This window comes from Lemur catta, chromosome 4 (assembly GCF_020740605.2).
Source record: "Lemur catta isolate mLemCat1 chromosome 4, mLemCat1.pri, whole genome shotgun sequence".
Taxonomy (NCBI): Eukaryota; Metazoa; Chordata; class Mammalia; order Primates; family Lemuridae; genus Lemur; species Lemur catta.
Window position 1 is genome coordinate 5,822,531 of NC_059131.1, and position 24,100 is coordinate 5,846,630.

Below are 24,100 nucleotides of genomic sequence, written 5' to 3' on the forward strand. Positions count from 1 at the left end.
AGAGTCACTTCTTAGTCAATGGAATGGAACTTGAGAAATTGAAGTATTAAGTTGATTAGTTCTGGGGAGTCATGCCATCTTTACTTTTTGGCACACACTGGCTTGATATCCTTAGATTTTAAAGCAAATCTGTTTCTAGAAAACCTTGTGGTAAGCACAGATTTTAAAGGGAGAAATTTCCTCCTTAACATAGAAGATAAATTATTTCAGCCTTGATTTTTCAGGTCATAATGACAAACTATCATTGGTACTAGGGTACTAGCATCATATGATGCATTTCACTATCCTAAGTAAAATTAATAAAAGAAATCTTGATATTCTGAAATTGAATTGAATTTTTCCTTAGCAAATATTTACTGACTCAGCTCTCTGTTTCTTGACTTTCTCCTGTTTCAGCTCTCATGAGGCTGATGATAAGCTATCCTGTATTAAAGTGGGTCAGCGCGCAGCAGGTCTGAAGGAGAGTGTGTAGAGAGGAAAGCCCCCTAAAGACCAAGAACTTATTTACAACTCATAATTGTTGCTTCACCTGAGCCACGTGGGATGCTAAAAGTAATTGGTTAAGGCAACAAGAAAATGACTTTCAGCCATCATTTATAGAATAACTGCTGGGCTCCAGGCATTGTCGTAGATACTCTACATACATTATATTGTATGTAACGTAAACAAGAACTCCGTTTTAGAAATGAGGCCAGAGAGGTTAGGAAACTTGCCCAGTGTGACTGAGCCACGGTTTACACTCCAGACTGTTGGACTCCAGAGCCTGTGTCCTATCCTTTTTTAAACATCATGGCTCTGAACTTTTTTAAACCACAAATCCTAGCAGAAAAAATTGAGCACCAAAAAATAAACATACAATTATACCTATACTTACTAAGTATATTATATACTTTGTAAAATATATCAAAAATAGAAGTTTTAAAGGCTCAGATAAAAACATAATACGTAAACTTCTCTCCTGCACCCCAGAGGATTCTTTTGGCCAAGCCCCTTCACCTCTCTGGGCCTGTATCCATCTATATGTCGAAGGTGTCCCATGTTCTCTAAGCCTTTCACCCTTCTGGGATCAGAGGGGCTCAGTGAATAACAACCCATTTCCCTGCACACATTTGGAACCAGATGAGAGATAGGTAAGTTAAGCAAATAGAGATGTGATTCAGATCTGCTGTTGTTGGCAGAGGCTGAGTTGATTTGCCGTGGTTCACAAGGTGGGTGACGGTGTGCTGGCCTACTGACTCACCCAGGTCAGGCAGTGTGACTCTCCTGCCCCAGGAAGCCAGCATGGAGGAGGAGCTGACCATGGGATTGTCTCCTGTGGGCAGGAGGCTAAGAGCAGCTACCTTTGGCCAGTTCTCCTCTTGAACTCAGCTGTCAGAGTAGTCTTGTTGCTCTCATATGCTCATTCCTCTCCTGGGGGGAGTCAGACTAGAGAAAGGAGAAGAAAGTCACAGTAATTGATGTCCCTCCGTGTAGAAGCATGAAAAAGGGAACAGGAGGTTTCCCCCAATCTACCCCAAACTCTAAAAGCAATTTCTAGGTAAAACTTCAGTCCTCTTTGTGGCTCAGGGGGCCCTGCCCAAGTAGATGCTAAGGGTGTGCAAAGTATGCGATTCCGTGTCCCTGTCTCGGGTGCTGCCCTCAGGGAAGGAGACTGGCCCATGCAGAATGACTCCCACTCGTGGCGAGTGCTAAGGAGAGAAGTCCTCCTGACCAAGGGACTACTCTCTCATCTGGACCTGACACCTCTGTCCTTGTAATGCTCAGGACAAACTTCTTTTCCAGCTCTTGCTGCATTGTGTTTCTGTCTTATTAATTCATCCCTGCCTCATCAGACTGGGCTGCTGTAGAGCAGGCTCGTGCCCCACGCACAGACGAGGGGTGAAGGGTGCATTCACAAGGTGGCAGGAAGGATGAGGGGCTGGGCTGCATCCTTGCTGCCTTAGGTGCTGTGGCACTTAAACACTCCCGTCTCTCCTCCCACATCCAGTCCAGCTTGATTTCTGCCCCCTCACAGCCCTCAAATTCCTTCTGGGTGACAGTGAAAGGCACAGGATGTGAGGGCACAGGTTGACACCCCATCTTCCTGCCCCCTCAGCTTCTGCCCACCCGGCCTGCTGGGCCCCACATTTTCTTGACATAACCCTGCAGCCTGTGTGTGCAAATGCTTTGCTTTTTTTGGTGGTTCTAGAGGGGTTCTCTGTGTACTGAAATATAAACTGGAGCTTTGCAGAACCATGAGGTGGCACTTTTCTCTGGTGTTGGATGAGTGTGACGCATGGATGTAGTGGCTTCCTGGACCAGCTGTCCCCTGGTAAATCAGCCAAGTCCAAGCAGAAGGGAAGCAGTTTTCGGATTCCTGAGGAATTCTCTTCCACCCTCCCCACCCCTATCTCCTTAGCACAGATGAGGAGGCACCAGGGCGGTCTCTGGCACATACAGGGTGCCACTTTGGTTTCTTCTGTCACTCACCTTTGGGAAAATGTTGTGTTCCACTGGGGACAGTGTCCACATTGTAAGATGGGGGCATTTGAGCATGCCTCGCTATAAACCAGGGGCTCCAATATTGAGGTTCAGTCCCGGATCTGAGACCCATTGCCTAAGAGATCCTTTGCAGGGCCTTAGCTTCATGGTATGTGGGTATTTGTCACCATAAGTGGTGTGCCACCTGACCATTAGCCTGTCCCTGGGAAAATTGCAACGCAGCATATGGGTTTTTGCCTCCTGATGATGGTTTAAGGCCCCAGAGCCAGGACAGAGCAAGGAGGTAGGGTTGGTTAGCATTTGGTGCTTTGGGCCATCTAGAAAGCTTTGTTTACCTATCAAGGACCAGGTAAAATTAGGAAAGCTCATCATCCAACTATTAACCTACCCTACTTGTTTAAAAAATTTCTTCCACATCCTTCACTATCCCATCCCACTGTTTGATGTTATTTGCCACCAGGAAATTCCACCATGTCTAACCCACATCCCTTTGGCTGTTGCTTAAGCCAGTTCTCCCAGGAGGGAAGCCAGACCCTTGAGGCAGCTGCAGTGCCCCCCAGAGCATCTCTGTTAACCCTTTGTCTGCATAATTAATTGAGAGTAGAAATATTAGAAGTGTCACACTCTCCAACACATCATTTTCAACATGGAAATTAAAATAGCTGTTCCATCAAAGCGCTGGACTTGGGGCTCCCTTCTAGTGTTGTTTCATTAAACATTTAAGGATGTGACCCGGAAGCTGACCTTGGGTGTGGGGAATGGGTTGAACAAATCTCTGCTCTTCAGGAGATCCTAGTCATTCATTCATTCATTCTAAAGAATGCCAGTTGCCGCATTGTCAAAGTATCATAATATAAACCATGATCTTTATATCTGCTACAGATTGAGTATTCCTTATCTGAAATGCTGTATTCCTTGTCTGAAATCCTGAGACCAAAAGTGTTTCAGATTTGAGACTTTTTTGGTTTTGGAATATTTGCATTGTGCTTTACACTTAGGGTGACAAAAATCTGAAATGCTCCTTGGAGCATCATGTCTGTGTTCAGAAGTTTCAGATTTTGGATTTTAAGATTAGAGATGCTCAACGTGTGTATGAAGGACAATGTGTGGTATTCAGTAAGCATTCAATTACAGTGTGTTAATTTAATATATAAATGTCAAAAGATTGATTGGCAAGCAACGATTGGAGCTAACACACTACATTTTTAGTGCTTCAGTTTACTGTTTGCACCTAAATTGTCCCATTTATCATTATTACAGCCCTGTGGTAGATGTTATCCCATTTATTGATGAAAATTCTGACACTCAGGTAAACTGACTTGCCTGTGCTCACACGGTGGTAATAGAACCATGATTTGAACTGGAGTCTTGGCTTCCTGGCCTAGTGTCCTTTCCACTGGCTAGAACCACCTGGTAGGTGGCATAAATAAAGGTCGTTTGGGACATGTGAAACAGATCCACTCCATGTGGAGGACAGGTTTTTGGGAGGTAGAGGGGTTAGGATGGAAAGCCACATGGGGCCAAGTCACCAGTTCTCCCTGTCTCTATTGGTACTCTGTCCAGGGGGCGTTTATGAGAAGGCTCCTCGGTAATAGGCATACTGCTTCTCTTTAATTTTATGGATACTTTTGGGCTTTGGGTTTTGTCCATCTTCATTAAAGGCAAACCACTTTATTGCTCTATTTCTTAGTGGCCATTAAATAAACCATCAGATGTATGAGTAATATGTAGCAGTGGAATGTATTAATAATTGAGTACCCTGAAATAGACTTTTATTTTTGCAGCTTGCCAAGAATGTTGGGAATGCAGGCTTTAATGAGATTATGGAGTGTTGCCTACCAGCCGAGGGCTCAGTCAAACCCAATCCAGGGAGCGACATGTAAGTATGGGACTGGCTGTTCTTTTCCGAACAGAGATTTGCCTTCTACCAAAGCCCCAGGAGGGAGGGGACTGACAAGTGTTGGGTACATCCATTGTTGCTTCTATAGGGAATAAGTCAGCCTAAATTAGGTTTTCTTGGTCACTTTAGCCTTTTGGGTGACCAAATAGAAATTTGTGGCTGTTTTTTTAGGAAGAGGCCAAAGGGAAGCAGGTTTAGCAGTTCTGTGCCTACATGGTGGTGGTGATATGGTGAGGCTCACTTGTCGTTGTGTGTGTAACACCCAGGAGTTTGTGTTGTTGAGTTACTTTCTGATCTTGGTTCTCTCTGCATAAATTCTGAGCCATGGAGAGAGCTAGTTGTCATAGATAAGTGATTGTGTATTCTTCTCTTTGCCAGTGTCCTTGCAAGTGTGGGGTTTCTTCAGTACATTCTTTTGTGTGTTTGTTGTACTGTTTATACAAAACTTGATTGAGAAGTTTTTGTGCCTCTTCATGCATGCATCCGGCCCACTGAGGCAGAGCTTACAACAGGGAATTTTCTTGCCAGTTTTATCAAAGTGTAAAGTCACCCAGATCACACTGGTCTTTGAGAAGGAGATGGACAGGAAGACCAGTGGGTCTGGGCAACATGTGTCCTGCCCACCTTAGACTTCAGCCCTGTTTAGTGTGGCTAAATAGGAGGGCTCTGGGGTGGTTTACCTGATCCGTTATGGTGCAAAGTGAGGCAGACCAAAGGCAGGAGAGAGAGGTCACCAGGCCAGTTAAAAGAGACAGTGCCTGCCTTTGAGTAGTGAGACTGGAGCAAGGGACTTTGGCAGGACAGGATAAATGAAAAACATGTGATAAGAGAAAGTATAAAAATTCATTTCCAGAGACAGCATTTTCCATGGAATAAGCCTGAAATAGAATTAGGCACAGTCTTCGAAAAGGGCCTTGAGTAACAGTGAACAATGTCTTTAAGAATGGTTTTACAAACATGTGGTAGTGTATGGGCCTTTTTATAAAGCAGAGAATTTTGATTTTTGGAACCATTTTGTGGGACGTGTCTTTGGGAAATCGAGGCTGCAGGACCTGTGTTCTTTTGCATTGTGACAATGTGACTTGATGCAGTGAGAGAGCTGAGACTTTCTAAAGGAATGAATAGGTGCCATGGCCATTACTGGCTCTCTTAGGCGTCAGGTGTCAGATGAGCCGTTTGCTTGGTGTTGGATTAAAGTCAGTGTATGTTTGAATCCTGTAACAAGTGTTTGTGGTGTAGCATTTCCTTGAGATTGGATAATGTGTGGTTTTAGGTACCAGGCACGAGGCTTACAAAGTTATTATCCTTTCTTGATGAGGATCTAAGTTTCAAATCTGTATTTTTACCTAGACTCGGAGAGGCAGTAGGTACACACATATCCCAGTCCCTACCTGAGTCCTGGGACTAGGTTAGGTTATTTAACTTTTCTGAGCTGGAGCCCCAGTTTCCTCTAATATGGAATGGGAAATAACACTCCACCCTCCCAGAGGCATTGGGGAAGTTATCAGCTGAGGAGGTCAGACATGTAGCACTTGGTTTTCGTGATGCATTGGCATTGGCGCCCAGCTGGCTCTTGCTCACATGGGCGATAGAGGCTATGCAGGTGCCCTGCACTAATTGTACATACCCTGAAACTTGAGGTCCTCTCCGGGTAGTTACCCGGAGGTGAACGAACTCTTCCTGGGAGAGCCTGAGGGTCCTGTGTAGCAAAGGAACTGCCATGGCCCAGTATGGTCGATTGAATTACTGCTATGCAGTTGACACCTGCTCTTCCTGCTTGTTCATCTCACGTTGAATGTTCCCGTTCCCTGAAATGCTACAATATTGGTCAGTTTTAAACAAAGTGTATGATAAATCATTTCTTCCAAGTACCTTATAAAAACAAAGCATTTGTTTCTTCTGGGGCTAGATGATTCTAAAAACTGAATACTCCCAAAGAGGCAGAGGCAGGAGGATCTCTTGAGCCCAGGAACTAGAGGCCAAGTCTGGGCAACATAATGAGACCCTGTCTCAAAAGAACAGGCCAGGTGCAGTGGCTCACACCTGTAATCCCAGCACTTTGGGAAGCCAAGGTGGGAGGATCGCTTGAGGCCAGGAGTTTAAGACCAGCCTGGGCAACATAGTGAGTCCTCCTCTGTACAAAATTAAAAAGTGAGCCGGATATGGTGGCTTGCACCTGCAGTCCCAGCTATTTGGGAGGCTTAGGTGGGAGGATTGCTTGAGCCCAGGAGTTTGAGACTGGAGTGAGCTATGATCCTGCCACTGCATTCCAGCCTGGGTAACAGTGCAAGACCCTATCTCCAAAATAATTAATTAATTAATTTAAAAACAAACAAAAATGAATACTGCCTATTTGGAACTCTTCAATAGAAATGTTCTATTTGCATTAAGGTACTTCTCTCCAACCTTGGCACTATGGAAAAGGAAGTTTACATTCCTCCTTCCTTTCTTTTTTTCAAAATTAGGGTGGATGGCCAGTGGGATGGCAAAATGCCACCTCCTTTTGTTCCTTATCAGTTGAAATTAATTGCTTGGTTCTCTCTGCCCCTGTAGCATTTGGCTCTATTTTAAAACATTTTATTCTACTTCATAGTATACCTAGGCATTTACATATAGTTTTCTGATGAATTGCACCTTACTCATTTTTGTATTTATTTCCATATCATCATGGTTCAATGAGTATTTAATGAGTCAACAAGTCAGAGAAATAGTCCCAGCTCTATGCCTACTTAAATAAGCTAATATTTTACTTTCTGATGAAAAGGAGTGTACTGTTTCTAGGTTTATCTCAGAACAACACACTGTCTGCAGATACATCTGTTGAAAGGGGAACCAAAGATACCCTCTAGTGGCCTGTGAATGCCCAGAAGGATTTTGGGGGTGTCGAGAGAATGTAACTGGGCAGAGAAAGGCCAGACACGTATCTGCCCACAGAGGCCAGTGTGTTTCTCTGTCTGACCCGGGACCATTCAGAACCGTCCTTCAGAAGCACAAGGAAAGCTCCTCCTCTGAATACCAAATGTGTCATTATTTTAAGTTCATTGCTTTTCTCCAAAAGGCTGTCTTTAAAAAAAAAAAAAAAGGCAAGGCATTGCATTGGCAGAGCAAACCTTCACAAAACCAGGGAAGCTGGAGTGCGGTTAAATGGCATCGTGGCTGTGTTTGTGGAAGAACCACCTTCAGGGGCCTCGAGCCCTGGGCAGATGAATAATATATAAAAAAATAATTGTAGGAAATCCAGCTTATCTCTACCCCTTCCTCCGGGGGTTGCAGTAATGACTTTCCCACAGTGATTATTGAAAGTGCATGAAACTTGACAACTGTCCAGTCTGACTGCCTGTCACAAGAGACGTTTAAATCATTAAATAGATTGCCCAGCACAACACGTCATCAAACTAGGAGGCTGCAAGGGGAGAACCTACATGAGTAAAAGAAGTCTGCCCCCAGCGAGCTTGCCTGCTGCCTGAGAAACAGAATCTAATTTTGCCTCTGTGAATAGTAGGTCCTCACTTAACATTGTTGGTAGGTTCTTGGAAACTTCAACGTTAAGCAAAACAATGTATAAGGAAACTGTTTTACCGTAGGCTAATTGATAGAAGCAAGAGTTAAGTTCCTACAGTGTACTTCTTGTCACAAAAGCATCACCAAACTTCTAAATAAAGACCCACAACAGTTCTAATATTAAACAGTGAAATAAATGTGAGCTATACATATGTTTTAAAAAGATGAATAAAAATTAGTAAGAGAATTATTTACCCACTTATTCCAGTTCAGGATCTTGGGTGGTCAGAGCCTGTCTCAGCAGCTCAGGGTGCAAGGCAGGAATTGGCCCTGGACAAGACTCTGTCCCATTGCAGGGCATGCTCACACATACCCCCACACTCACACTGGGACAGTGTAGACATGCCATTTCACCTCACATGCATAGCTTTGGGACATTGGAGGAAACTAAAGTACCAGGAGAAAACCTGTGCAGGCATGGGGAGAATGTGCACACTCCACACAGACAGTGGCCTGGTTGTGAATAGTTTTCTTACCAATGTTATAACAAAATGACATTAAGCAGAGTCGTTCGAGGACTTGCTGTACTTATCTGCAAGGTGGAGATAAAAACTCATAGCACTGTTGTGAGGGTCCAGTGAGATGATGTTATCACCACTCAACTCCCATGAGGTCATGCATGCACAAGTCGCCTGGACCGCGGTCAGTGTAGTGTTTGTGTTAGCACCTGTGGGCAGGGGAGCTTGTGCTGCAGGAAGTCAAGGCACCAGCCTTAACCTGGGCCCTTCAGGGTGAGCAAAACTGGGGCTAGAGCAGGAGGAATGCAGCGTGATTAAAAGTGCTGGAGCACAAGTTCACCAGGTGCCCCTGGAAGTTCTTCTTGGGCTGTGAAATGCACTGCCCGCTCAGTGGAGCCAGGGCTCTCAGATGCATTTTCCCCTGGACCAGCCGGCATCACACACACCAGCCTGTCCGGGAGCAACACGCACCCAACGGCAGCAGTTGTAAGCCCTGGCAAATGCTGGTAGGAGACCCCTGCCCACTTGGTTCCATCTGGGCAAGGTGAGTAACAGCCTCTCATCCTAGGTTGGCCTGTCTTCAGGGACCCTAAGGTAGGCAAGATCCACTCTCTGCCTATAGTTCCATTCCCAGGGGGCTCAGACACTCCTTCAGGGAGACAAGTAGTCCAGTGTGGACTTGTGGCAGGTTCAGAGAAGTCCACGGCTGCTGTAGCAGCTACAGGTACTCGCCATAGAGCCATAGCGTAGGCTGGATAAGAGGGAGGCAGTCAGAAGGGAACCGTGTGGGAACACCAACCCACAGGGAGCAGGTACATGTGCTCTCGGTTTGCAGGTAATGGTGAGTTACAGACTACTATAACTGGTGTGCTCCTGCCTGGTCCTTGCCCTCTCAGGACTCCCTGTGTCACTTGGGCAGTGGCTGTGAGCCTTCAGTGAGAATCGAGATTGCCAGGCTACTTGGACCTGCCTCCAGGTTCTGGTTCTCGGGGACTGGGGACCCTGTGTTTTGTAAACACCCCATGGTCTGAGGCCCACACTTAGAGAAATGCAATCTTTAGGCCTTTGATGGGGAGCCAGAGAAGACTTCTCCCCTTGAGCCTATAAGAAAAGAGAGTGCCTAGGTAAGAGGATCTGCTGGGGGAGGGTATCAGTAGTGGCTGGAGCTCCCGCTGTCCCCTGGGAGCCTGGAATTGACTTGCCCTCTTCTGAGCCCTGGTGCACTTGAGCCAGGACCCCCGAGGTGTTGACAGGAGGGGCTTGGTTGCCGAGCAGGAGTGAGTGCGGATGTGGCAGGCACTGAGCCGGGAAGAGCTGACCGGACCCTTTGCCCCATACCACTCCAGCCCCCTGTTCATCCAGAGCCAAGTGTTACAGTAAGTACAGCTGGCCTTTCTAAAATGCTGTGCTCAGTGATTCAGCGTGGAGTCTCGTTAATCCTGCAACAGCCCATGAGGTAGATGTGGTCGTGATTCTCTGTGGTCCCCACCCCCTGGGCCACAGATCAGTATCAGTCCGTAGCCTGTTAGGAACCAGGCCACACAGCAGGAGGTGAGTGGCAGGGTTCATCTGTATTTACAGCCACTCTCCATCACTCACATCACTGCCTGAGCTCTGCCTCCTGTCAGATCAGGAGCGGCATTAGATTCTCATAGGAACTCAAACCCTGCTGTAGACTGCGCATGGAGGGATCTAGGTTGCATGCTCCTTATGAAAATCTAATCCCTGATGATCTGAGGCAGTGATGCTAGCGCTGGGGAGCAGCTGCAAATACAGATTATCATTAGCAGAGAGGTTTGGCTGCACAGAGACCATAATAAATCAATTGCTTGCAGACTCATATCAAAACCCTATTAGTGAGTGGCAAGTGACAATTAAGCTGTGTCTGGTGGCAGCTTTAAGTCAGAATCCAATGTTTATATTAGTCCACGCGTGGCCTGCCCATTATTTTATTTGCCACCTCCGTCCACATCTCTTTCCCACACTGCGCACTTGTCCCAGGCTCAGTTTTGCTAAAACCACAAGCTAACTGTAGCAAAAATGAGTAAAAAATAAACATCGCTGGGGAGCTTTTTTGAAAAGCGGGAAAGACCCAATGATGAGACAGCAGAAGATGCTAAGACTGCCAACAAAATGAAAGCTGCATTTAAAAGAAAATACCAGGAGTCTTACTTAAATTAAGGGTTCATTGCAACAGATGATTCGCATTCTCCAAGCTGCTTTGTATAATACACAGCGACTGGCTATCCAACGAAGCCATGAAACCTTCAAAACTGCTTCATACATGGAGGCCAAGCATTCTGCATTAAAAGACAAGCCTTTGGAGTTTATCAAAAGAAAAAACGTGAACACAAAGAACAAGCAGTTACTGAAGGCCACCACTTCATCAAATGTGTCTGCACAGAGAGCATCATTCTTAGCGGCTAACTGCATTGCTAAAGCTAAGGAGCCCTTTACTATTGGTGAAGAGTTGATCCTGCCTGCTGCTAAGGACATTTGCCATGAACTTTTAGGAGAGGCTGCAGATCAAAAGGTGGCATGTGTTCTTCTTTTGGCTAGCACTATAACTAGATGAATTGATGAAATAGCAGAAGATATTGAGGCACAGTTGTTAGGATTAATGAGTCACTGTGGTACACAACCCAGGTTGACCTGTCTGCCAATATTGACAACAAGGCAACAAGGCTTGTTTTTGTGTGATACATTTTTCAGGGAGACATGCATGGGGATATGTCATGTGGACTTTTGTTGCCAACCAGCACCACAGCTGCAGAACTATTCAAGTCTTTGAATGATTCCATATCAGGAACACTGAATTGGTCATTTTGTGGTGGTATATGCATGGATGGAGCAGCTGCCATGACTGGACGGCTTTCTGGTTTCACTACTTGGGTCAAGGAGGTCGTGTCTGCGTGTGAGTCTACACACTGTGTCATCCATGGAGAAATACCGGCTAGCTGAAAAATGTCACCTGAACTAAACAATGTTTTGCAGGATGTGATTAAAATTATGAAGCACCCTAAGGTACATGCCCGTAACCCATGTCTGTTCACTCAGCTCTGTGAGGAGACGGACGCAGAGCACACTCGTCTTCTCTTATACACAGACGCGAGGTGGCTTCCTAAAGGTAGATCACTCACCAGAGTTTCTGAGTTACTGAGAGCTGCTCCAGAGATTTCTCTTAGAAAACCACTGGCAGCACATTTCAGTGACACAGAATGGGTCGTGAACTTGCTTACTTGTATGACATATTCAACCTGCTCAACGAACTCAGTCTGTCACTTCAGAGGAGAACGACAACTGTGTTCAAGTCGGCAGATAAAGTGGCTGCATCCAAAGCCAAACTGGAATTATGGGGACAACGAGTGAACATGGGATTTTTGACATGTTTCAAACATAAGCAGAGATTTTGAAGGAGACTGAGCCAGGGCCTTCTCTCTCCCAGCTGGTGCATGATCACCTGTGTCAGCTTTTGAACGAGTTTGAGCTTTACTTCCCAACCACAGAAGACCCCCGAACTGGGAAGGAATGGATCCTCCACCCATTTGTGAATAAGCCAGGTGAATCGACTCTGTGCTAAAAGAGGATCAACTGCTTGAGATTGCAAATGACAGTGGCCTTAAAGGTATGTTTGAGACAACTTCAAATCTCCATACGTTCTGGATTAAAGTCAAGGCAGAATATCCTGAGATTGCCACAAAAGCACTGAAAAGCCTGCTTCCATTTCCAACGTCCTATCTTTGTGAAGCAGGGTTTTCTGCAGTGTCAGCAACCACAAGATTACAGAGTAGACTGGACATAGGCAACACACTTCAGATGTCACTGTCCCCCATCACCCCCAGATGGGACCATCTAGGTACAGGAAAACAAGTTCAGGGCCCCCACTGATTCTGCATTATGGTGAGTTGTATAATTATTATATATTACAGTGTAATAATAATAGAAATAAAGCACATGGTAAATGCACTTGGATCATCCCAAAACCATCCCCTCCACCGCCTCCCTCTCCCAAGTCTGTGGAAAAATTGTCTTCCATGAGACCAGTCCCTGGTGTGAAAAAGGTTGGGGACTGCTGGTGATTCGTACTATATAGCTGAGGAGGCCGAGCAGCATCACACACATGGGGAGTGGAGGCCCAGGCTCATCATGACTCTGTACTCCTTGAAGCTGCTCATCAGCCTCTGTACAATGTGGGCTCTTCCTTCCGGTTCACCTTCCCATGCCCGGCCTGAAATGTCAGTGCATTTCACACCTTCCGGAAAGAACGGGCAAGAGAAACCAAAGGGAGAAAATTATACCAGGTTATTCTCTCTACATCCTTGGTAGATTTATTGGCTAAAATATTGTTAGTGGAATTTGGTTTTTCCTGACATTCCTTTTTTTTTTTTTTAGCAGCTTTATTGAAATACAATTCACATACCATATAATTCACCCATGTAAAGTTTACAGTTGAGTGGCTTTTAGTACATTCACAAAGTTGTACATGCATCACCAGAGTCAATTTCAGATTTTTATCACCCCCCCCCAAAGAAGCTTCATACCTGTTGACTCGCACCTGCTCGTTCCCCTTCGTACCCCAGGCCTGGGCAGCTGTGTTGTATCTTTATGTTGTGAGCCCGTTCTGCACATTTCACGTCAGTGGATATTTGGGTGGTTCCTTGACTTTTCTGACTTGATTGTCACAGGTAATTTAACATTTACTGTGTCTCTCATCTATGTTATTTATCATTGCTGCTGTTTGTTAAGGTCCTTGGAGTAATTGGGGTTGTAGAATGCTTAGCGTCCTCTTGCCCAGGGAGCTGCTGTTTCTCTTGCTCTCCCTCTCTTGAGTTCATCAGCACTTTCCAAGGTCCTCGGACCTACTGTGTGGTCTGCAGGTGTGTTAACTCATGTATGTCTTGAAGTTATACTATGAGGATCAATTGGATGTGTTTTCACAGATTAAAAACTTGAGACCTAAAGAGATGATGTACCTGTGCAAGTTCAAACCATCAGTCCTTAGTGGGGTGGATTTGAACCCAGGCTTCCTTGGTTTCCCAGTGTTGCCACCCCCAGGTTCCTTGGGCAGGGTAGAGTCTGAGCATGCTGCCACTTACAGGCCAGAAAGTAGAACACAGAGAAGACTGACATCTCATTTTGGTTCATCTGACAGCTAGTGAGTGCCTTTATGCCTGCAAAAGAGAGAACATCGTCCGTGCACCTGAGGAGCTCATTGGGCAGACAAGCAGGGGACAGTGTTGGAACAGAGGTCAGGCAGGGGGGCCCTGAGGGCAGAGGCAGTGGCTTTCCTGGAGGAGACAGCCCAGGAATGGCCATGGAGGAATCTGGATTTTAGGCCAGAGGGACTTGGGTAAGAGAGACATGGAGATGTGTATGAGGTGCTCAAGGGTCAGGAGTGGGCAAGGAGACAAGGCAGAGCTGCAGGAAGGCAGGGCATGACCCTCTGGCCAGCTCCCCCTCAGTACGGGGGCAGGCCCCTGTGTGAGGCCTTGGTGCCTCTCACCTTGGAAACTAGAGGACTTCGGATGCTTCTTAAATGTGCCCCGGGGTTTGCATTGAATGCAGATACAACATGTGGCAGCCACTCCTCCATGTTCCACAGCCAGTGCTGCCCATGTGGGGGGTGGAGCAGCATTTGTTGGAGTGTTATAGATGGGTGCATGAGGGTGGGTGCAGTAGAGGCCCTTGGTGAGTTACAAGGCAATTACTTCTGGTTTCAGGAATGCGAGAAAGGACTACATCACGGCCAAGTACATCGAGAGGAGATACTCGAGGAAAAAGCATGCAGACAATGCGGCGAAGCTTCACAGCCTTTGTGAGGCCGTCAAGACAAGAGATATTTTTGGATTACTCCAAGCCTATGCTGATGGTGTGGATCTTACAGAAAAAATCCCGCTGGCCAATGGTCATGTAAGAGTCCTTTCTTTCAAAGGAAAGAGAGGGGAAACCATGGTGGGGCATTGTAATTAGAAATGCTGACTAGGCCAGGTGCAGTATCTCACTCCTGTAATCATAGTGCCTTGGGAGGCTGAGGCAGGAGGATAGCTTGAGGCCAGGAATTTGAAACCAGCCTGGGCAACATATTGAGACCTCCATCCGTAAAAAAATTTAAAAATTAGCAAGGTGCAGTGGTGCACACCTGTAGTCCCAGCTACTCGGGAGGCTAAGGCAGGAGGATCGATTGAGCCCAAGAGTTCAGGATTGCAGTGAGCTATGATGATGTCACTGTACTCCAGCCTGGGTGACAGAGCAAGAACCTATCTCAAAAAAAAAAAAAAAAAAGCTTTTAGCGCTGAGTTCTGTACAAAGAAACCAGGGTTGTTTTTTTAAACTGACAAACAATAATTGTATATATTTATGGGGTACAATGTGATGTTCTACTCTGTCTCCCTTGTGGAATGATTAAATCAAACTAATATATCCATCACCTCACATATTCATCATTTTTTCCATGATAAGAGCATTTAAAATTTACTCAATTTTGAAATATACATTATTACTAACTCTAGTCACTGTGCAGTGCAAATAGATCTCCAGAACTTACCCCTCCTGTCTAACTGAAATTTTTTAGTCTACCAAACTGTACCACCAGCTCTGGAAAGAAAGCCCCTCCTGGGGTGGAGGGGAAGTTGTCTTCTCAGAAGCCCAAGCAGCCGGAAAGGAGCCCGTCTTCCCTGAACAGGTTTAGTGTGAGCCTTGAGCCTCTGTGGAGAGCCCTGTGCCGCCAGGCTCCGCGTCGGGTCCCCAAGGAGGAGAGCTCTCAGTGGGGGGGAGGGGGTTGCTCCCTGGAGCCAGAGGGAACAGAGCACTGAGACCCCCCCCGCTCCCATTCTGGAGGGAACTCTTGAGAGGGTGGGCATTACTGTCAGGCGTGGGTCCACAGTGAGCTGCCAGCGCCAAAAGGGTTGGCATGTCTTCTGACTCTGTCGCACAAAGGCCCTGTGGACGCACACTCGGTCCCCTGCAACCTCCTGACCTCAGGCCTGGGCTCTCCGGTTATCCACCACAGAGCTTGCTGTGTGGGGCTGTTGTGTTTGCAATCCAGGATGTCATGCGTTCAGGCTGTGTCCTTTCAGGCCTCCTGGGCAGGGGCACTTTAGGGCAGCAGCATCTTTCCCCTGGTGACAGACACGCACGTGTGGGTTGTGGGGTGGGCCCGTTCTCCCCTGCTCTCTAGAGAGAACTCTCACCAGGCAGTCTCGGGCAGAGTGTGCTCAGCGCTGAGCTGTGTCATGGGGACTGAGCAGCCAGGTGCAGGCGGGGTAGGAGGTGCCTGCTTCTGCCCCCATCCCCTGTCCTGTGACTCTTTCTTCCCCTCCAGTTCTCTCACCCGCTCACCCACCTGAAGCAACCCTCATTTGTCTCTTCTCGCCCCCCTGCCTAACGCACTTTCAGAAAGAGCAGTGGTGGTCATGTCCCCTGGTATGAACTGAAGACAGTACAGGTATTAGCATTCACAGCCTTGTCTGTAAGTGTAGAATGAAAAACTTTAAGCCTACTTAAGAAACATACGTTTCTATCTGCTTGGGGAGCAAGAAAAGGGAGTGGAGCATAGGAGGCTGGGGAACCTTCCTGGACTCTTTGAACAAGACTCTACTTGCAGGCAGTCCCTCGTGCCGTTGATGCTGAGATGGGGACCCATTGCCTGTGAGGACTTTGAAGTGAAACCCCTGAGTCTCTCATTCATGTCCCACGGAGTAAGGAGAAATAGAACCAATCTCTAAATTGCATGTTCCCAAGGGCAGGGAGTTTGCTTGGAGATTAAGGGGGCTTTATGTATCTTAGAGATAAGTTGTTTTTCAGGGGTTTTTTTTTGTTTTTTAAGAGACAGGGTCTCACTCTGTCGCCCAGGCTGGAGTGCATTGGTGTCATCATAGCTCACTGCAGTTTCGAATTCCTAGGCTCAAGCTGTCCTCCTGCCTCGGCCTCCCAAAGTGCTGGGATTACAGGTGTGAGCCACTGTGCCTGGCCTGAGATAAGTGTCTTGAAGGAAAGAATAAAAAACTTTTGGAAGGCAAATCTGTTTCACTTGGTGTTGGACACAAAAGCTCCTGTTAGAATTCTGGAATATCTTTGGTTTTCAGGAGCCAGATGAAACGGCCCTGCACCTCGCAGTCAGATCCGTGGATCGGACTTCTCTTCACATTGTAGACTTTTTAGTTCAGAACAGGTAGGTGTTCTAAAATTAAGGGGAGGTGTTTGTTTCTATTCTTTGGTATTTCTGAGGAAGGAATCAGATGCTGCTGCTTTGCTTTAGTTGTGTTACCAAGAGAATATTCCCAGATCTAAACATGAATTATTGGACAGAAAAAGTGCTGCCAGCTGTGGGTTGTTCCATGGCAATCCTAAAAAAAGCCCTGCAGTGTGAGAATAGAAACCCTATGTGGTATCTGCAAGATCCGACTTGTAGTGTCTGGGCCTCAGGGAGACACCAAGTAGACATGGCTGCTGCATTCTGAGGGAAGCAAATGGCCATTTCTAATCAAAGCATAAACACGTTTCTCGACCTAAAGAAAATGCCCATAATCCAGTGTTTTGGTTCAAGCTCTCTGGCTTAGACCAGTGGCTACCATGCGGATCTTTACTTCCCTCATACCTCTGCTCTGCTGCTCAAGACACTGTGCTTGGGCAGCATGAGACCCACCTCACAGAGGACAGGGCAAGGAACGCACCTGTGCACAGAGGCTGGTCACGGGGTCCCCGGCGCAGTCTGCTTTCCGTGGCTCATCTCACATCTGCCGAGCACGAGCACCTTTTTTGGATAGCTGGTTTTGTTTTACTTCAGAAGAACTTTTGAAAATTTTCTCAAGATGCCCCCTCAGCCTGTTTTCAGAGGGCAGTCCCAGGGCGAACAGGCTCAGAGCCTGAGCCTTGGGACTCAGGACTTTGGAAAAGCAGCTTTTCCCCCACCCGGCAGGAGTGTCAAATAATAAGATGGGAAAAGGCTCGGCCCCATCCTTCAGTGGGACAGGATGGGTGAGTCATGCAGGCTTCCTGAGGCCCTGCGTCCAGCCCAGTGGGGCACAGCGGCTCTGGGCATGGCCTGTGAAGCAGGAAGGAGGCTGGGGTTCCGGGCCAGCCCGGGGTTGCACTGTCCCACCCTTGGCCCCTGCTCAGCACTCTCATTTTGGTCTCTTCTGTCATCACTTTGTTATTTCCCTGATTACCTCGTGCCAAGGCCTCCTTGTCCACACTGGCAGGGATGATGGTGCCATGTTGCGCCTACCTTGTGGGATGGACAGTGTGTCCCATGTTGTACCCACCTTGGGGATGATACAGAGAGACCAGTCACTCACCCCAAGTTCCCTGCTGGGCAGTCCCTGATCCTCTGGGCTGTGACTCAGTATTCCTTCTCTTTTCCCTGTCTCTGTTCTTGGCTAGCGGGAACCTGGATAAACAGACGGGCAAAGGCAGCACGGCCCTGCACTACTGCTGCCTGACGGACAACGCCGAGTGCCTGAAGCTCCTCCTGCGGGGCAAGGCCTCCATCGAGATAGGTGAGCACGCAGGGTCCGGCCGTCCTCTGTCCTCCACCTCCTGTCTGCGGTTCCCACGCGGCTGTTGGAACAGTGCCGACACTTCGGACTCCTGTCTGAGCTGAGGAGAAAGGAAACCACCTCTGATGAGAAAGGGCGTGTCCCTGCCTGTTGTTCTGCAAGGCTGATGTGGTCTCCGTATGGATTGGCCGTATTCACCCATCTGTCACTCAGACTTTGGGTGCATTTACAGGCGTTTTACAGATAGGCAAAGGATGGGCCTTGCAGCTGTCACAGATGCTGAGTGAATTCGGACAAGGTTAGGGAATTTGGGCCTGTTCACAAACCCTGAGCCTTCTCACCCCCACCTTGAGACTGGACTTAGTCCCTTTCCTGGCTCCGGGTTTTGACGGCTCACTGGATAGAGATGCCACCCACTGCCCCCTCGCCCCATCCACCCTAATTCTTACTCAGCCTTCCTTCCTCCCTCTGTCGAGGGACCTGGACACGCTGACAGCCAAGGCACGGTTGTTATCATCTCATGAGGAAGTATTTTTAACTATTGAACAAAGAGGACGAAGAGTAGAAAAAAGGCATATATCTCCTTGAGGGCCATGCTTCATATTTTAAAATAAACCTCATTGACTGAGACTTATTTAGAAGTATAAAATTTCAAATTTATAGACTGCTTTAGAAAAGATGTAAAAGTTTATTGCATTCAAATGCGTGGAACCAGGTTAGCAGTGCTTTGGGTCAGAGATTTATGATGAACTGCTTTATTCAACAGCTTACAGTTTGGATATTGATTTTAATTAGTTCGCTTCTTCAAGAGTTTTATTTTCTTGATTAGCTCAAACTTTGTTGTTTAAAATTTTACTTTCTATACTCACCTGCAGTTCTATACAATAAGGCAAATTCAGCCCCAACTGGGTCAAACTAACTGCAGATCTCATTAATCCGGTTCAGTTTAATTTAGTGCTGCTTTGCTGTGCCTTTTGTGAATTGCCCCTAGATGTCAGACCTTTGCTGGGTTTTGCCGTAATGCCTCCTTGCCTTGCCCTTGACTTTTAGCCAATGAGTCTGGAGAGACACCGCTGGACATTGCCAAGCGCCTCAAGCATGAGCACTGTGAGGAGCTGGTGAGTCTCTGCCCACATGGTCAGGGCACCGGGGTGGGGGCCCTTCGGGTCAGTGAGCTGGGCCCGTCCTCCTCAGGGAGGTTTGCTCTGAGCCCTCGGCCACTGTCGCTGAGCAGATCTCAGTGTCCTAGGCGGAACCAGCCAAGAATCGGCCCAGCTTGGAGAACGTACAGTGGGGAGTTGTTACAGAGGAGGGGGTCACCCCTCCTAGTGAGACATGGAACGTGGTTGGTATTTGCTAGTTGGACATGTTGATGACAGCGCTGGCATTGTCTGGGCAACCGGAGCAGAGGCCCCAGGCTGGTCACACTGCCCATTCCCTGGCATCTGTAAGCTCTTCGTGCATTACTTTGCAGCATCCCCAAGGCTGGCTCCTTACTGTGTTCCCTCCCACCAAATGGTGGGTGTCGTTGTGCACCATCTTTTCCTTTCCTGCTCTGGAGTGAGAGGCAGTGTGGACGGTGGGAAGAGCCCACCAGGTCAGGTGGCCCTGGGCGTGCAGTGGGCTCCACCTCTGCGACTGGGGGAGGACACGCAGCTCCCCAGGCTGCTCCGCATCTGTAAAGCGGAGTGGGGCGTGGCAGTGTGCGGGGTGGTGGTGAGAGTCACTGCTGAACTGTGTCGGCACACAGCGAGTGCTCCATGAACAGAACCAGCAATAAGGGCTGGGCGAGTGTAAGATAAGTAGCAGGTGCTGTTGCTGTGCGCTGTGTATCCATACCTCATTTGATCTTTATAACTACCTTACGACATCGTTTCTACTGTTATCCCCATTTTACAGATAAGGAAACAGGCACCTTAAAGGGAAGTAACTTGCCCAAGGTCACCCATCCACCACCTGGTTGTGGGGAAGAATTAAGCCCTAAGTCCTAAGACACCCATTGTGTGTAATGAATTAACATCTCTTCTGCACACCCAGAGTGGAACTAGCCACCTGCCTTGAGAGAATTGAGAAAATAGTCGTTCAGATCGTTTTCTGCAGGACTTAGTCCTTTCATACTGGTCGAAAGGCTGGGTTCACAGTGAATGAACAGGCTCGTTCTCCCGAGATTGAGCTTGCCCTTGTGTGTAGTGTCAATACCTGCAGGTGTCATCATCCTTTAGATCTCATATATCCCTTGCCTGTGTCCCGCACTTTACAGTTTGCAAAGCCCTTGCTGGGAGTTACCAGATTTGCATTTCGGGTTACTGTATGAATCAGGTAGAGGGAGGGGGCTTAACCTGAGACTCAGAGATTTCAGTGAGTTTGCCGTGGCTGGAAGGCAGGCTGCTTGTCCCTGGGCCCCTCTCCCTGTGCTGCCCGTGGGCTGTCCTCTGGACACTGTGGTTGGTGCCCGCTTCACGTGGCTGAGTGTGTGAGCAGCAGCACTGAGCACCCCTTTGTTCCCTCAGCTGACCCAGGCCTTATCCGGAAGATTTAATTCTCACGTCCACGTTGAATATGAGTGGCGGTTGCTCCACGAGGACCTGGATGAAAGTGATGACGACATGGATGAGAAACTGCAGGTCTGCACCCGGTTACCACCCAATAAAAGGGTTTGATAAGCTTCGTTCAGAGCAAGGTGGATCCCAGCTGGTAATTAAGACAGAAAGCTGTTTTGTGGACAATAGAGGTTACTTTTTGCTTTCATTGATCTCAGTAGGTTTTTGGTTTTACCCTTCCTGGGACTACCTGCTGGCTCCCAGCTCCTGCGCATGTTAATTTAAAGGAATGGCTAATTATGTACTCAAAGGCAGCTGCTCACCTTTTGCAAGGAAAGAAATGTATGGGAGGGCCTTTGAGTCCAGGGAGTTTTAGAGGAGGCTCACTTGCTATGGGATCATGTTACAAGGAGCCAGGTTCCCCCTGCTGGTCTCAAGAACTTAAGCTGAAAGCGTTGAGCAGCCCTTCGAGCTCATTGGGTCCAACCCCTTCCTTTATCAGATGGGGGCATTGATGTCTCAAGAGAGAGATTGGGAAGGCCAGAGTGAAGCAACAGTTTAGAGACAGCTTGGGACTAGAACAAGGGTCCCGCCTCCTGTCCAGCTCCCCTCTCACCACACTCACTGCCTTGCACACCCTGAGGGGGCGGGACAGGAAGGTCGCTGCTTTCACAGGGGTCTCAGGGTCAAACTCCAAGTGTGACTCCAAAGCCCACTCTGAGCTGCGGCCTGTTCCCTCTCCCCGGCAGCAGCATGCCTGAATCGTGTTCCGTGTTGAAGTTAGTGGGCAATGCCATATTAAACACTTCTGTGGTTTAAACTTCCTAAATTTTTACTGTAGGACTTTAGAAAGACTGTCTCAATGGCATTTCTGAACCCATGGGACTGTCCCTGCTTATGGAGCAGTTAAAGTCCGTACTTACTGTTTCTTAGGATACAGAATAAGAAATTACTTTAAAGTTAACTACAAAACAGTATCAAAGTGAGGAGAGCTAACTAATTGCATACTTACCTGCCTTACAAAAAGAAAGCTTGAACCCACCTGCCCCAGCGTGCCTGTTCATCAAAGGGATATGCGTCCCCTTCCTTTTTATGAGCAAGTGATAAAGCAGGTAGCAGAGTCCAAGTGTAAGTACAAGAGCAGGGGCTCTGGCGTCCTCACTCGCCACCGCCCTCACTTGACTTCCAGCAGAGAGTGGTTTGTTGGAATTTAGAAGGGTGTGTGAAGACCCCCTGGCTGCTGCATTCTGCATACCTGCACTGGGTGTGACTGTCAGTTTGGCCAGAACCTAGAATAGGTAGGTGGTCCTGTGAGGGGGAGGAGGGATGCCACAGCTGAGACTGAGCTGTGGCAGCCCCCTGCTAAGCAGCTGGCTCTGCGCTGGAGAAGCAGTTAAAGTTATAGCCGTTTAACAGATGAGAATGTAGGAGTGTGGGTCAGCAAGGTGAAGTGATTTGCTCAAGATCGTAACTAACATAATGAAGCTGACTTTTGCTATATGAGTTAGATGTAAGTTACCTGAGCCTTCATTCCATACGTCCAGTTGCAGTGAAGCATATGACTTTCAGGTAGAGCAGAGGTGGGCAAAGTCTTAAACGGCCAGATAGTAAAATTTTTAGACTCATGAGCCTAAGGTATCACAGTCCTTGTTGCACTTATACAGCCCTGCCAGGATGGCTCAAAAGCAGCCGTGGACAATATGTAAATGATCGGGCATGGCTGTGTTCCAATAAAACTTTGTTTATGGAAGCAGGTGGCAGCCCACAGGCCACTGTTTGCTGACCCTGATTTGGAGGAACCTCAGGAGTTTCTGTTCATAGGGGAAGAAAGCATTGATCTCTGCTGAATTAGCCATATAGTGTTGGAGAGAGATTGCAAGTAGGTGACCAGAGCCAGCTGTGCTGGGTGTGACATAAGAAAGCATGTTTAGGAAGGGGAACTTCAAGGAAAATGCAGAGCCAGGTTGAGGTAACTCTGGCTAGTAAGATGAAACAGCTTATTTTAAATGCTTCACAGAGTGGAGAATTATAGTCTATAAATCACAGCTTGTTTGGGGGTCGCTGGTTTTCAGTTACAAGACACAAGAAGTTTTAAATCTTGTAGCTTTCATGCAATAGTCGAGAGCTCAAATGGTACCATGCCAAGCAGAAGTGAATGTTAGCACCAAGAACTGCGTCTGCATCTCACACACCTTTGCTCTGACATTCCTCTGCAGCCTAGCCCGAACCGGCGGGAAGACCGGCCTGTCAGCTTCTACCAGCTGGGGTCCAACCAGCTTCAGCCTAACACTGCGTCTTTGGCAAGAGATGCCGCAAACCTTGCCAAGGACAAGCAGAGGAGTTTCATGCCCAGCATCTTGCAGAATGAGACCTATGGAGCCATCCTAAGTGGCAGCCCACCTCCCACCCAGCCTGCAGCCCCCAGCATCACCAGTGCCCCCCCACTACCCCCACGGAACATCGGGAAAGGTATGAGAATGTGAGCATTCCCCGAGAATGCAGAGCGTCTTGTTTCGCTTTGTGCTTTGGAAGTTTGCAGCTGCTTTGCCCCCAACTAGGTGACATATGGGCTCTTTTGTTTTGCAGTTATTTTCTGTTTGCTTCCTAAGGGGATTCCATCATTCTTAGGATGCCAGATGATGGTAGAGTCTCATGACTGGATTCTTATTCTGGGCAGAGGTGTGGCATCTGCGTGCTTGGGTAGTGTGGGGACTCCCCCAGGGCAGCCCAGGGTGCACGGTGGGCTGCTGGGCCTGGGAGATGCTCTCCTGCAGATCTCCTCTGCGTTCCTTTCTCTCCTTTTCTCTACTGCTCCCCTGCTATGCCTTTGTTCTTCCCTTTTTTATTTCTCCTCTGCCTGCACCTGGGCCAGCTTGTGGCACCTGCGATCATTTCTTATCCCTGATCCCCACGAAGTGAAGGATAAAAAGATACTAATTTCAGGAATAGTGCTCAACCTGGTTGTAAAATACAAAGCTGGCCCTGTGGATCCTACCTTAAGGGCAAAGAGCTGTCCTCACCTCAGCTGCTCTGTCAGCACGGCGAGTTTGATGCAACAGGTGATATTTTTGATTTTTATAAATATGGAAACCGAAGCTCCCAAAAGCTGAATAATTTGTCCAGTCCTGAAGACCAGCTGGCCACTGTGCTTGCTGAAGCAGGTCTGGCAAGCGACTGGCTCAGCTCTGGGGCTGCCAGCCGTGGCCCTCAGGGTTTCCCATGTGAAGGAGGGGCTGCTCTGGCTTTGTTGAGGGGTGGCCTAGGAAGGACGAGAGCCTCCAAGAGCATGGCGTCCAGGCGCTGCGGCTGCTGCGGCTGCTGTTTGTGTTGTGCTTATGTAGTAGCTGATAGCTGGGAGGGGAGGACAGAGGAGTGCTGATGGTAGTGGCCGGGAGACCTGGCTCCAGGGGTGTGCAGACGGCTGCAGCCATCCCGCTGCATGTGTGCCTGGCGGTGTGGCTGGGCCCTGCCTTCCCCTGCCATCCTGGGTGTCTCAAAGACCCTCCCACACAGCTCTGCGCTGGTCCCTCAGGGAGGCCCAGAGAAGTGACTGTAAACCTGTCGCTGAATCACACACCTCAGGAGCAAACCTACCAAGGGCAGGCCCAGAAACCAGCTCGCTCACTGCCCCCACACACCCTGCGCCCCAGACAGTGTCCACCC

General features: G+C 48.0%; 1 protein-coding gene and 1 long non-coding RNA gene across 5 annotated transcripts in view; one reads left to right on the forward strand and one right to left on the reverse strand.

Moving 5' to 3' along the window:
• Positions 1-24,100, forward strand: part of ASAP2 (ArfGAP with SH3 domain, ankyrin repeat and PH domain 2) — a 172,848-nt gene that overhangs the window by 135,100 nt on the left and 13,648 nt on the right. For all 4 annotated transcript variants that reach the window (XM_045549002.1, XM_045549005.1, XM_045549003.1 and 1 more), the window contains 7 exons: positions 4,266-4,360; positions 14,121-14,310; positions 16,485-16,570; positions 17,782-17,897; positions 18,948-19,015; positions 20,408-20,521; positions 22,654-22,906. In XM_045549002.1, coding sequence (XP_045404958.1) covers positions 4,266-4,360; positions 14,121-14,310; positions 16,485-16,570; positions 17,782-17,897; positions 18,948-19,015; positions 20,408-20,521; positions 22,654-22,906 — 922 coding nt within the window. The remainder of the gene's footprint in view (positions 1-4,265; positions 4,361-14,120; positions 14,311-16,484; positions 16,571-17,781; positions 17,898-18,947; positions 19,016-20,407; positions 20,522-22,653; positions 22,907-24,100) is intronic.
• LOC123636580 lies at positions 12,801-17,291 on the reverse strand. The gene is made up of 3 exons (XR_006734614.1): positions 17,073-17,291; positions 13,497-13,571; positions 12,801-13,373 (listed from the first exon to the last, which is right to left on the reverse strand). It is a non-coding gene; the product is annotated as an uncharacterized LOC123636580 (long non-coding RNA).